This window comes from Myotis daubentonii, chromosome 1 (assembly GCF_963259705.1).
Source record: "Myotis daubentonii chromosome 1, mMyoDau2.1, whole genome shotgun sequence".
Lineage (NCBI taxonomy): Eukaryota > Metazoa > Chordata > Mammalia > Chiroptera > Vespertilionidae > Myotis > Myotis daubentonii.
Window position 1 is genome coordinate 85,512,057 of NC_081840.1, and position 14,556 is coordinate 85,526,612.

Consider the following 14,556-nt stretch of genomic DNA (forward strand, 5'->3'; position numbering starts at 1 on the left):
AAATATTGATGGACATAAAGGGAGAGATTGACAGTAAGACAGTCACAGTAAGGGACCTTAACACGCCATTGACATTAGTGGATAGATCTTCCAGACAGAAAATCAACAAGGAAACAGGGGCCTTAAATAACACGTTAGATCAGATGGATTAATTGATATCTGCAGAGCATTTCACCCCAAAGCAGCAGAATATACATACTTCTCAAGTGCACATGGAACATTTTCTAGAATAGACGACACGTTACAACACAAAACAAGTCTCAATAAACTTAAGATTGAAATCATATTGTGCATCTTCTCTGACCATAATGGTATAAAACTAGAAATCAACACAAGAAAAACAAAACAAAAACACAAAAGGTGTGGAAGCTAAAAATCATGTTACAAAAACAATGAATGGATTAACAAGGAGATCAAAAGATAGCTTGAAACAAATGAAAATGAGAACACAACTAGCCAAGTTCTGTGAGACACAGCAAAAGCAGTCCTATGAGGGAAACTCTTAGCATTACAGGCCTACTCAAGAAAAAAGGAAAATCTGGAATAAATAATCTAATTTTACACTTAAAGGAACTAGAAAAAGACCAACAAACAAAGTCCAAAATGAGTAGAAGAAATAAAAATAATAAAGATCAGAGCAGAATTAAATAAAATAGTCTTAAAAAACAATACCAAAGATCAATGAACCAAAAAGTGGTTCATTAAAAAGATAAACAATGACAAACCTTTCACTTTACCCATCAAGAAGAAAAAAAATGAAGATCCAAATAAGTAAAATCAGATATGAAAGAGAAATAACAATTGACACTAAAGAAGTACAAAGGATTGTAGGAAAATATTATGAAAAACTATATGCCAACAAATTGGACAATCTGAATGAAATGGACAAATGCTTAAAAATATACAATCTTCCAAACTCAATCAGGAAGAATCAGAAAATTCGAATAGACAGAATACATATCCAGAAATTAGTTGCACTTTCATACACCAATAATGAACTATCCAAAAGAGAAACTAAGAAAACAATTTCATCTACAATTGCATAAAAAACAAACAAAAAAACCCACCTAATAATAATTTCTTTTTATTAGCCAGAGGGATTTGACTTTAAGAAACAGAAACTGACCTACATTCACTTAAATAAAAATGTAACTTGATAGAAGAATATGCTGTATTTTAAGGAAGACCCAAGCAAGCAAGTTTTATGAGCAACATGCACTGGGGAAGCTGTAGGACATAACTACCATTCTCAGCTGCCTTTCTTTCTTTTTTGTCATTACGCTGCTTTTCTCCTGATTATCTCTGTTTTGTTGACACTTGGTTCAGTCTTGAGAGAGAAATCCTGTGTCCTGGCAATGATTATAACTAGGAATAAATTTAACCAAGGATGTAAAAGACCTGTACTCAAAAAAATTTTAAGACACTAAAGATATAAACTGAAGAAGATACAAATAAGTGGAAGCATATATCATGTTCATGAATATGAAGAATTAACTTAATTAAAATGTCCATACTACCCAAAACAATCTATAGAATCAACACAATTCCTATTCATACCAATGGCGTATTTCATAGCACTAGAACAAATATTCCAAAAATGTATATGCAACCTGAATGCCCATAGCAATCTTGACAAAGAACAACAAAGTTGGAAGAATCATGCTACCTGATATCAAACTATATTTCAAAGCAATAGCAATCAAAACAGCATGGTACCAGTATAAAAACATATAGATCAATGGAACACGAGAGCCCAGAAATAAACACACACCTGTATAGTCAATTAATATTTGACAAAGGAGGCAAAAACATACAATGGGCTAAAAATTACCTATTCCATAAATGGTGTTGGGAAAATTGGACAAATATGTGAAAAAAAAGAAACTAGGCCACGTTCTTACACCATACACAAGAATAAACTCAAAATGGATTAACGACTTAAATGTTAGACTTGAAACCATAAAAATCCCAGAAGAAAACATAGGCAGTAAAATCTCAGACATTTCTCTCAGCAATATTTTTTTCTGATATATCTCTCCAGGCAAGGGAAACAAAAGAAACTATAAACAAATGGGACTACATTAGACACAGCAAAGGAAACCATCAACAAATTGAAAAGACAACCCACTGAATAGGAGAACATATTCACCAATGATACATCCAATAAGGAATATCCAAAATTTATAAAGAACTTGTACAACTCTACACCAAAAAACAAACAAGCAAGCAATCAAATTTTAAATTGGGCAAAGGATCTGAATAGACACTTCTTCAAAGAGGATATACAGGTGGCCAACAGACATATGAAAAGATGCTCAGCATCACTAGTCATCAGAGAAATGCAAATTAAAACCACAATGAGCTATCTGTCAGAATGGATATCATCAATAAAGCAATAAACAAGTGATGGTGAGAATGTGGAGAAAAGGGAACCCTTGTGCACTGTTGGTGGGAATGCAGATTGGTATAGCCATTGTGGGAAGCAGCATGAAGTTACCTCAAAAAATTAAAAATGGGCCCTTGCCAGTTTGGCTAAGTGGACAGAGCGTCGGCCTGCGGACTGAAGAGTCCTGGGTTCGATTCTGGTCAAGGGCACATGCCCGGGTTGCTGGCTCAATCCCCAGTGGGGGGAGTGCAGGAGGCAGCCGATCAATGATTCTCTCCCATCATTGATGTTTCTCTCTCTCTCTCTCTCTCTCTCTCTGAAATCAATAAAAATATATAGTTTTAAAAAAATTAAAAATGGAACTGCCTCATGACCCAACAATTCCACTTCTGGGAATATATCCTAAGAAACCCGAAACACTAATTCAAAAGAATATATTCACCCTGATGTTCACTGCAGCACTATTTATAATAACCAAGATTTGGAAGCATCCCAACTGTCCATCAGCAGATGAGTAGATGCAAAAGCTGTAGTATATTTACACAATGGAATATTACTTGGCCGTTTAAAATAAGATGAAATCTTACCTTTTGTGACAGCATGGATGGACCTGGAGAGTATTATGCTAAGTGAAATGTCAGAGAAAAACAAGTACCATACGATTTCACTTACATGTCAAATCTAATGAACAAAATAAACTAACAAACAAAATAGAAACAGACTCATAGATACAGAGAACATACTGGCAGGAGTGGGTTTCGGGGGATGGGTGAAAAGTTGAAGGGATTAAAAAAATAATCACACACAAACAACACTATGGTGATTTCCAGAGGGAAAGGGGGTGGAGGGAGATAAAAGAAGGTAAAGGGCAGATAAGTAGTGATGGAAGGAGACTTGACTTGGGATGGTGAACACACAATATACAGATGATGTATTGTAGAATTGTACACCTGAAACCTATATAATTTTATTAACCAATGTCACCCCAATAATGCAATTAAAAAATAAAAGTAAACAAATACATTAGGCACTAATTGCATTCTGTAGTCCTATAAATTTCCAGAGATCACAGTTTAATAGTGTAGAAGAAAATAAACATACTTAAAATGTCTAGTCTTCATGAGAGACATAACAAAATTAGAAATTCTCACTAGTATTTTTGGTTGTAAAAACTAAAAACCACTAAAATCAGTCTACTTGACATAGATGACAAAAAAAGAGCAGGATTTAAAAGCTTTCCAAAACATGGCTGGTGTGGCTCAGTGGTTGAGCATCAACCCAGGGACTAGGTTGAATTCCCGGTCAGGGCACATGACCGGATGTAGGCTTGATCCCAGTGGGGGTGTGCAGGAAGCAGTGATCAATGATTCTCTCTCATCATTGATGTTTCTATCTCTCTCTCTCTCTCTCCCCCTTCCTCTCTGAAGTCAATAAAAAATATATTTGAAAAAATCAAAAAGCTTTCCAAAAAGCAATGGTTCATAGGATAAAAGGTTTCAAAACTAGAGCTACCTGAGCAGATTGCTAGTATACAAAATAAAAAATGACAGATTATCTGAAGTAGGTAAGTATGGGATATATTTCATTTAGACAGACTATTTTTAAAAAATAATCTGTGTCCATTACCCAAAACCTTAAAATGACCATCTTCCATTTATAAGTAAATTCACTTTTAAGTAAATGAATTAAATATAAAGGAGTATTGGTATGTCCATCCTTTGTTTTAGAACTGAATATGACACTTGTTGAGTAGAAATAATGAATTCAGAAACACTAGAGAGAGCTATAACAGTTTTCAGTTCTTAAGGAAAGAAACTACTTGAACCATTTTATCCTAAAAGAGTCCTTGTTCTTTTCAAGAACTTGAAATGTTTTAAAGATATTTCAATCTCTTCAGGAAGGAAGGGACTATGTCAGTTACTTCCATTTACACAGAGATTCAGGTGTTGACAGTTGTCATTCCCTGATTACATCCTCTCTTGACTCTTCACTCTACAGTCAAAAGTCTTTGGACAGAAGGACCAATCAGTTGTACGTGATATGCTACTTTTATTAAAGAAACTAGTGCCCCAGTGCACGGATTTGTACACATTGAAAAAAAAATTAATTAGAAGGTGGCCAGTGGGGCAGGGCGGGACTGGACAGGACTGGGTGAGACGGGCTGGACACGTCCTGAAGCCAACCTCCCATAGTCTCTCCCCAGCTGGCCGCACCTGGGGCAGTGACGCGGCTCGAAGGGCGTTTGCATCCCTCCAGCAGATGGGGTCCCTGGGCCTGGCCTGCATGTATCGGGCCGAAACTGGCTCTCCGGCATCCCCCAAGGGGTCCCGGATTGTGAGAGGGCGGTTCTCAAGTGATGCACCCCTAAATCCGGCTCCCTCCTCTCTAGTTCCAGGGTGCAGCACACAAAAACCGCTGCTCGGCAGCTCCTGCGTTGAGTGTCTGCCCCCGGGTGGTCAGTGCACATCATAGCTCCTGGTTGGACGGTTGCTTAGCCTTTTATATATATAGATAATGCCATTTTATACAGATTGAAATTTCTGAAATTTCTGTATATTAGTTTGACTAGCAGTCAAACTTCCAGAAATTTTAGGCAAAAGAAACAGGAATGGATATGTGTCAACATTTAGCTATACAGTCCTAGCCTGTTTGGCTCAATGGAAAGAGCATCGGCCCACAGACTGAAGGCTCCATTTGTGTCAAGGGCACAGACCTCGGTTGCAGGCTCAGTCCCTGGCCCTGGACAGGGCAGTGTGGGAGGCAACCAATCGATGTGTCTCTCACATCAATGTTTCCTTCTCTCTCTCTCTCTCTCTCTCTCTCTCTCTCTCTCTCTCTCTCTCTCTCTCTCTCTCTGTCTTTCCCTTTCCCTTCCACTCTCTCTAAAAAAAAAAAATAATCAATGGAAAATTATTCTCAGATTAGGATTAATAAAACAAAATTAAAAAAGTTTAGCTATACAAATGCTCAAAAACGGCTTTTGATCATTTTTTAAAAATTAAAATAATCTGAATGTACATCAGCAGAGCACTGGTTAAATAAGTATAAGAACATATTGTCAGAATATTATGCAGCTATTATAAAAGTGGTGCTGAAGAAAAACAATATGTCAAGTGAAAAGTGTGGGCTATAAATCAGCACATAGCAAAATCCTTTATTAAATAAACTAGAGGCCCAGTGCACGAATTCGTACACCAGTAGAGTCCCTTGGCCTGGGCCGCGGGATCGGGCCAAAACCAGCTTTCTGACATCCCCCAAGGGGTCCTGAATTGAGAGAGGGCGCCGGCTAGGCTGAGGGACCCCACTGGTGCACGATCAGGGCCAGGGAGGGACGTGGGAGGTTGGCCAGCCAGGGAGGGATGGCGGGAGGGCTCCACAGTGTGTCTTGCTCAGTCCTGATCCACCGGACCTCATCAGCAAGCTAACCTACTGGTCGGAGAGTCTTCCCCCTGATGATCAGTGCACGTCATAGCAAGTGGTTGAGTGGTTTTAGTATATTATTTGCACATTATGCTTTGATTGGTTGAACGGCCGACCGGTCTACCAGACACTTAGCATATTAGGCTTTTATTATATAGGATATACAAATCTATAATAATAAAAGTGTAATATGCTAATTAGACTGGACGTCCTTCCAGACGAAGCTGGGGCTGCGAGGGAAGCCAGGGTCCTGGGTGCCAGAGGGAAGCTGGTGCAAGGAAGGCCTACTCTTGCATGGATTTTGTGCATAAGGCCTCTAGTCGTTATACATAAATGTTAACCATGGTTCTCTCTATATAATAGCATTATAGGTAATTGTTAATTTTCTTCAGATGTAGTTGTGGGTTCTAGATCTCCTAAAACATACATAGATTTAAAAATAATTATATATTTATATAAGTTAAATATACTTATATAATCATAAAATAAACCAGAAAAACATAAACAATAATTTAGAAATTACTGGAAAAAAGGTATTTCCAACATTAAATGAGTTGCAGAGAAGCTAAAAGAAAACTTAGATATTTCTACTGTTTCTCCTGAGCAAAGCTAATTCTTAAGAGTAAACTTCTAGCCCTGCCTTGTGTAGCTCAGTTGAGTGCTGTCCCATGCACTAAGGTCACTGGTTTGATTACCACTCAGGGACTCAGGGCACATATCTGGGTTTTGGGCTCAATCTCTAGGTTGGTGGGGGGAGGCGGAGGGGGTAGGAGGCAGCCAATCAATGTTTCTCTCTCCCTCTCCCTTTCTAAAATCAATAAAAACATTTTTTAAAAGTAAACTTATAGAATATAGTCATTTTCAAATAAGTGCAAAAACTATATTCAAGTCTAGAAGTTAATGTGGAGTTTATCCAGTTTTAATAAATGTTCCTTTTTCCACTTAGGAGAGAAGTGAAGATCTGAAAACAATACTTGAGAATTATAAATAATGAGAAAGCTGGTAACAAAATTCAGATCTTTTAGGTACTCGAATTTTATCAGGATAGTCAATAAATCTATTACGTAGGTTTTGTCTCTCCTGCTATTAGCAATATTCAGTTTCAATATATACCTGAGGCATTTTAAAACTCCAAGTGTGTTTCCTATCACCACACTAGTGTTTAAAAATTCAGTGATAATTCCTTCCTAGTAACTAAGCAAGTTTGGTTTTCATGTGAAATATGTTAAGGTTAGTAACCTTCTCTAATAAAACTCAGTAAACACAATTTGAATTCTACCTATCAGATAACATGCTAATATGAAAAGATGATTGAATGAACATATTTAATAGGAACAACATTCTGAACCTCAACTATTATCTTAAAATATTTTTTACACTTTTATTTTGCTTTTTAATGGAGTTTTTAACTCTATATAAATAGTAGTGGGCATTCTCCCTTTTAGTTATAGCAAAATTATTATTAGCATTACATATCACTTGCAAAGGCTAGGCCCTCATATTTGCACAATGAATATTATAAAGTAGTTTAATACCTTCACTAAATCTTGCTTAATATAGAGCTATAATTTAAGATTAGTAGCTTTATTACTTCCTAGCAGTTAGTCAGGTAACACCATACAGGCATACTGAAAGCATTTCGTCTTTTTGAAACCTAAAGTCATTACCAAATTAATTAATGGGAATTTAAAAAACTGTTTATACATGCTTATTTTTTAAATCTGCTAAAACAAACTGGATTTCTAAATTGACTAAATGTTTCAACTTTAAATCAAGACAAATTGCAAAATCAAAGTCCACAAAAAGCCATATATGAAACAGTTTAGTCGCCCAAACTAAATAAACTGGTCCAAATTATTCAATACCTCTTCTTGCTTTCAGTTTAACTGCCACCGTACATTCAGATACACACGTTCCACATATAATATTTAATAATAATACATCTTTAAGGGCTAGAATTTCTCCCATGCCCATAACTATCACCTTACCCCATTCTGTGCCATCCCCTGAACTCCGTGCTTCTCCAGCTCCTTCACCATCTTCAGCAGTCACTAAAAAATCAAATTCTTTCAGTGCTTCCTCAGTATCAGGATCATCAGTTAGGTCAGCAGCTAAACCTTCATTACCTATCTGTAAGTGAAATATAAGCCAAAAATTACTTTTATCTTAAATTTTAAAGGGGTTCTTTATAGTTTCACACAATTATCTTTACATTGGCACTCCTATTTTTAAATTACTTAGGTATAAAATTTTAGATTTTCCATGTAGTTCACCAATCCTAAATTATACCCTAGATCTGTGGTCGGCAAACTGCGGCTTGCGAGCCACATGCGGATCTTTAGCCCCTTGAGCGTGGTTCTTCCACAAAATACCACATGCGAGCACGCACGTACAGTGCGACTGAAACTTCGTGGCCCATGCACAGAAGTCGTTCTTTTGTGGAAGAGCCACACTCAAGGGGCCAAAGCACCACATGTGGCTCGCGAGCTGCCGTTTGCTGAGCCGCAGTTTGCCGACCACTGCCTAGAGATAAATGGTTTTCAAGTGTGTGAAGAACATTATTAAATGTGATGCAAGAAAGGTGGTAGTAAGAATTATTAATATGCTAATGACCAAGAATAGTTAACCTGTTTAATTATAATATATTCAGTTACCCTTTTTAAAAACCCATTCACTCACTTAAATGGAAAAGTTATGCTGAATTGACCTCACTCACTTGGAACTATAACTTACATATACGATACAACTAATAAAACATTAACTAAGCCAATAGCTGTGGTAATTATAATAGTGCTTTACCTCCCAGAACAGAAACAAACAAAATAAAACAAAAAAGGAAAGAAAATGTCTATTTACTCATGTTACACATATTGAATATATTGCAAATATAAAATGTGGCAAAAAGATTAAAAACTGCTTTTATAGACACAATGACATTTCCCTACACCACTGTAACATCCCAAAGAACTATAACTGAACCTACCCTTTTTTTTTTACATACTTGAAATATTGTACATTACTATGATAATTCACAAATGGATCACCCAAACTACTTTTGCTCCTATAGCTAACTCACATCACCACTAAAACAGATAAACCTGTTTCTTAGGTTATAAGCAAAAGTAAATTATTAATCCTTACCAAACAACAAGAATGTCAACACATACATTTGTAATTCATAATAGTTTATTTCTATTTGAAATATATGAGCATATATATTTTAGCTAATAAGAATAGAAAATCAAGTTCCTACTTTGTGTTTATTAATCCGATGTTTGTCTTTTCCTTCTGGGATGCCTTCAATCATGTCATTTTCCTCTTCTTCATCACTGTCATCAGCATTTTCTAAGAAATTGAATGTCTCAAGAACATCACCAGAAGGCCTGTATGAAGGGAAAAAGATGAATCCAGACATTCCAATGGTTACTTCTAATATTTCTTTCTGGTTCCTATTTTACAACAGCACTTGAAGGTAGTATAGAGATCCAAATGACAACCTATTTATAAATGTATTGCGTAAATATTTTATCCAAGAAGAGAATTCTGAAAGATTAGTTATGCTCTACAATTAAATTAAAAGTGATTGTTTCCTCCAGTGTTTACTGTCCAAAATATTTTAAGTAATTACTGTATCAAAGTAAAATCCTGTATTATTAGACACTCAAATGTGGTACTATTTCTCAAAATAAAGGCACCATAAGCAAGCAACTTAAATTGAGCATTTCTTATAACTCTATAACCTATTACAGATTGGCCCAAACATTTGATCACTAAAGCCAAAGTTTAATTTATCAGGCTGCCCAGATTTAAATTTATGGTAAATCAGTTATAGAACATTCCAATCCATTTCACATATTTTCTTTTCTTTTTTAAAATATATTTTTTATTGATTTCAGAGAGGGGAGAGAGAGAAACATCAATGATGAGAATCATTGATTGGCTCTCCTGCACGCCCCACACTGGGGATTGAGCCTGCAACCTGGGCATGTGCCCTTGACCGGAATCGAACCTGGGACCCTTCAGTCCAGAGGCTGACGCTCTATCCACTGAGCCAAACCGGCCAGGGCTTCACAAATTTTCTTACCTAGAAAACGGGATCCTTAACATACTAAAGATAGCGGCCTGAACTTGGCCAAGCCACTTAGGCCTTTTGGCTTCAACTTCTTTACAGGCAGGGGGAAAAATGTGGGAGTTGAACTAGATCAGTGATGGCGAACCTTCTGAGCTCGGCGTGTCAGCATTTTGAAAAACCCTAACTTAACTCTGGTGCCATGTCACATATAGAAATTTTTTGATATTTGCAACCACAGTAAAACAAAGACTTATATTTTGATATTTATTTTATATATTTAAATGCCATTTAACAAAGAAAAATCAACCAAAAAAATGAGTTCACGTGTCACCTCTGACACGCATGTCATAGGTTCGCCATCACTGAACTAGATGATCTCAAATGTCCTTATCAACACTAAGAATGCATGGTAACAAAAATAATAATATAAAATTTACAGTTTTCTCCATCCCTGATTGGTTCTATTAATTCAAATTAAGGACATAATACAAGAAGACTACACTTTGCCTAATCCAGCACATTAAGGATCTATATAAACACTGAATGTAAAAGAGACTGTTTCCAAATGCAAATTGGCAAAAAACAAAAACAAAAAAACACACACAAACCTACCACAATAATAAAACACACACTATTTAGCTCAGCATTTAAAATATCTTTAATATTTGAGAATTAAATGAAAGGCAAATAAAATATTCAATAACAAAAAATATAAAGAATATACAGTAGTAAGTCCTCACTTAACGTTGTTCACAGGTTCTGCAACTTCAAGGGAACTGAAATATGAAACCAGTTTTATCAAAGGCTAATTGATATGAACAAGAGATAAGTTCTTACTGCATCTCATCAATGTCATACTGAAACAACAATGATGGAGGGGGAAATGTGTCAATGGGGGAAAAAGGGACATCTGTAATCCTATATAATGAAGGCCTAATAAGCTAAGTGTCCAGTTGGCCATTCAATCAATCAAAGCGTAATATGCTAATGATATGCTAAGGCCACTCAACCACTCGCTATGACGTGCACTGACCACCAGGGGGCAGACACTCCAACCAGTAGGTTAGCTTGCTGCTGGGGTCTGGCAGATCGGGACTGAGCAATCCCACAATCCCTCTCCAGCTGGCCAACCTCCTTCCTCCCTCCCCAGCCTTGATCATGCACCGCTGGGGTCCCTCAGCCTGGCCTGCACTCCAGGACCCCTTGGGGGATGTCCGACAGCTGGTTTCGGCCTGATCCACAGGGCAAGCTGAGGGACCCCACTGGTGCATGAATTTGTGCACCAGGCCTCTAGTACTTTCAATAATAAAGTTTTTTTTAAAAAAGAAACAATGAAGAAAATGTTATTTGAAGACCTGCTGTAATAAATTTAAGATATGAGAATTTGTTTTGAACTTTCATAAATTAAGTACTGCTATCCCTTGAATAGAAACTTCTATCTCTAAAGTGAAAACTCATATTTTAGGTTTTACAATTATATTTGATCACAGCAATACATGTGCATGGCTTTAAAAGTCAAATTGAGCACAATCCATAAAAGACAGACTTGATGAATCTGACTTACAAAAATTAAAAACTTGCTCTTTGAAAGACACTGTTAGAGAATTTAAAGACAAGCCCACAGATTGGGAGAAAATATTTTGCAAATCACGTATTTGATGAAGAACCTGTGTCCAGAATATACAAAAAACACCCAAATCTCAACCATAACAAACAATAAAAATGAGGAAATTATTCAAATAGACACTATCAAAAGATAAATGGATGGCATAAACAGATAATGGACATCATTGGTCTCTAGGAAAATAAAAATTAAAAAGCAAGGATGGACTGTGAGGGTCTAAGAGTTAACTCTACTTGCATGCTAACATGCTGCTTCTTTTGAGATGTTTCTTTTTGGTGTTCATGATGATGAACTTTGTATGGGTCTCTTTTCAGTAATTTTATAGTGCTCTCGGGGGGGGGGGGGGGAATCCTTTCAAACCCCCCCCCCCAAAAAAAAAATCCTGGAAAATGCAATCTGTATTCCTAGAAGTGGGATTATTGGAACAAATGGGAGTTCCATTTTCAACTTTTTAAGAAAACTCCATACTGTTTTCCACAGTGGCTGCACCAGTCTGCATTCCCAGCAGCAGTGCAAGAGGGTTCCTTTTTTCCCACATCTTCACCAGCACTTGTTGCTTTATTTGTTGATGATAGCCATTCTGACAGCTGTGAGACGGTACCTCATTGTTGTTTGGATTTGCATCTCTCTGATGATTAGTGACTTTGAGCAGGTTTTCATATGCCTCTTGGCCTTCTGTATATCCTGTTTTGAAAAGTGTCTACTAGTATTTAGGTCCTTTGCCCATTTTTTTTATTGGATTATTTATCCTTTTGTTAAGTTGTATGAGTTCCCTGTAAATTTTGGAGATTAAACCCTTATCAGAGATAGCATTGGCAAATATGTTATCCCATGCAGTGGGCTTTCTTGTTGTTTTGTTGATGGTTTCTTTTGCTGTACAGAAGTTTTTTATTTTGATGCAGTCTCATTTGTTTATTTTCTCCATAGCTTCCATTGCCCTAGGAGCTGTATCAGTAATGATATTGCTTTGACATATGTCTGATATTTTGTTGCCTATGGAGTCTTCTAAGAGTTTTATGGTTTCCCATCTTACATTTAAGCCCTTTATCTATTTTAAGTTTCTTTTTGTGTATGGTGTAAGCTGGTGATCTAGTTTCATTTTTTCGCATGTATCTGACCTATTTTCCCAGCACCATTTATTGAAGAGACTTTCTTGACTCCATTGTATGCTCTTGACTCCGTTGTCAAATATTAATTTAGCATAAATGGGTTGGGTCGATTTGTGGGTTCTCTGTTCTGTTCCATTGGTCTATATGTCTGTTCTTGCGCCAGTACCAGGCAGTTTTGAGAACAGTGGTTTTGTAATATAGCTTGATATCTGGTATTGTGATGCATCCAACTATATCCCAAGAAATCAGAAACATCAATCAGAAAGGATATATGCACTCCTATGTTCATAGCAGCACAGTTTACAATAGCTAAGATTTGGAAACGGCCTGAGAGCCCATGAGCAAATGAATGGATTAAAAAACTGTGGTATATCTAAACAATGGAATACTATGCTGCTATAAGAGGAAGAAGAAGAAGAAAGTTTTACCATTTGCAACAGCATGGATGGACCTGGAGAGCATTATGCTAAGCGAAATAAGCCAGTAAGAAAAAGATAAGTATCACATGATCTCACTCATTTCTATATATATAAAAGCCTAAGCAACTGTTACAACGGAATGACCAGTCGCTATGATGCTCACTGACCACTAGGGGGCAGATGCTCAATACAGGAGCTTCCCCCAGCCTGCAGGCCCTGATCACCTGATCGGGGCTGAGCCCCCAGGCTGGGATGGGGAACCGGGGGTGGGTGGCAGTAGACGCAGCTCCTTTCCCAGGGGGGCCGAGGGCCGGCTCCCTCCTCGGGAAGCGGACAACCTCCCGGGTGCCTCCCCTGGCAGGCAGGCCCCGATTGCCCGGGCCGGGACGGGGAACTGGGGTAGGTGGCAGTGGAAACGTGGGCAGCAAGGGATGGAGGAGGGGGTGAGGCGGGGAACTGCACGGTGGCAGTGCAAGGGCGGCGAGGGAAGGAGGAGGCAGGAGGCAGGGAACCTGACCAGCCCTGATCGCCAGCCAGGCGTAGAGACCCCACCTGTGCACAAATTTTGTGCACCAGGCCTCTAGTGTGGGACATAATGAACAACATAAACTGATGAACAAAAATAGATCCAGAGGCAAAGAAACACCAAACAGACTGTCCAACCAGAGGGAAGGCAAGGGGGAGAGGGGAGTATAAGAGATCAACCAAAGGACTTGTATGCATGCATATTAGCATAACCAATGGACACAGACACTGGGGCAGTGGGGCTTGTCCTGGGGGGTGGGAGTGGCCGGGGAGGGGTAAATCAGGGGAAAAAGGAGACATATGTAATACTTTAAACAATAAAAAAATTCAGTTACTTAACACATTGTTTGCGGGTAGTTTTTATCGCGCGCTAACAGGTGGCACGGGCCATTTTTGCTAATTTTTTGCACAAATGGCAACGTTCAGTAAAATTACGATAACTTTAGTTTATGTATTTATACGTTACCTGCATTCTACCGCTACTCTATAAAAAAAGTATTAATACGTGTCCCGCGCTCTACTACTACAGTCAACGTAAAACGTATAAATACAATGTGTTAAAAAAAAAAAAAAAGAAAATGCAATCTGTAGATATATTCTAGAAATCTTTCTTTTATTACTACCTTAACAATCGTTTAAATACCATTTCACATGGTCTTTCCTTCTGAAACTCCTAGTCAGATGTTGGCTCTCTGGATTGATCTTTGAATTTTCCTAGCTTTTCAGTCCTACTTTCTTTATTCCCTTTTCTGGGAGAATCCTTCAACCTTATATCCCAAGTTTTATATATAAATTCTTTCTATCACACTTTTTAATCTCTATTAGCTCTTTTTTGATCTCCAACTAAACCATTTAAAATAAGCCCCGGCTGGTGTTTCTAAGTGGTTAGAGCGTCTGCCCACACACTGAAGTCATATGGGTTCAATTGCTGGTCCTAATCTTGTAAAGGCAAGAAGTTGTTGTGGATCTTTAATGCATATTCATATTTGGCATAGTAAACT

General features: G+C 37.7%; 1 protein-coding gene across 3 annotated transcripts in view; it reads right to left on the minus strand.

Moving 5' to 3' along the window:
• Positions 1-14,556, minus strand: part of STRN3 (striatin 3) — a 103,633-nt gene that overhangs the window by 42,210 nt on the left and 46,867 nt on the right. For all 3 annotated transcript variants that reach the window (XM_059709984.1, XM_059709993.1, XM_059710003.1), the window contains exons 6-7: positions 9,060-9,189; positions 7,795-7,936 (exon numbers count right to left, since the gene is read on the minus strand). In XM_059709984.1, coding sequence (XP_059565967.1) covers positions 7,795-7,936; positions 9,060-9,189 — 272 coding nt within the window. The remainder of the gene's footprint in view (positions 1-7,794; positions 7,937-9,059; positions 9,190-14,556) is intronic.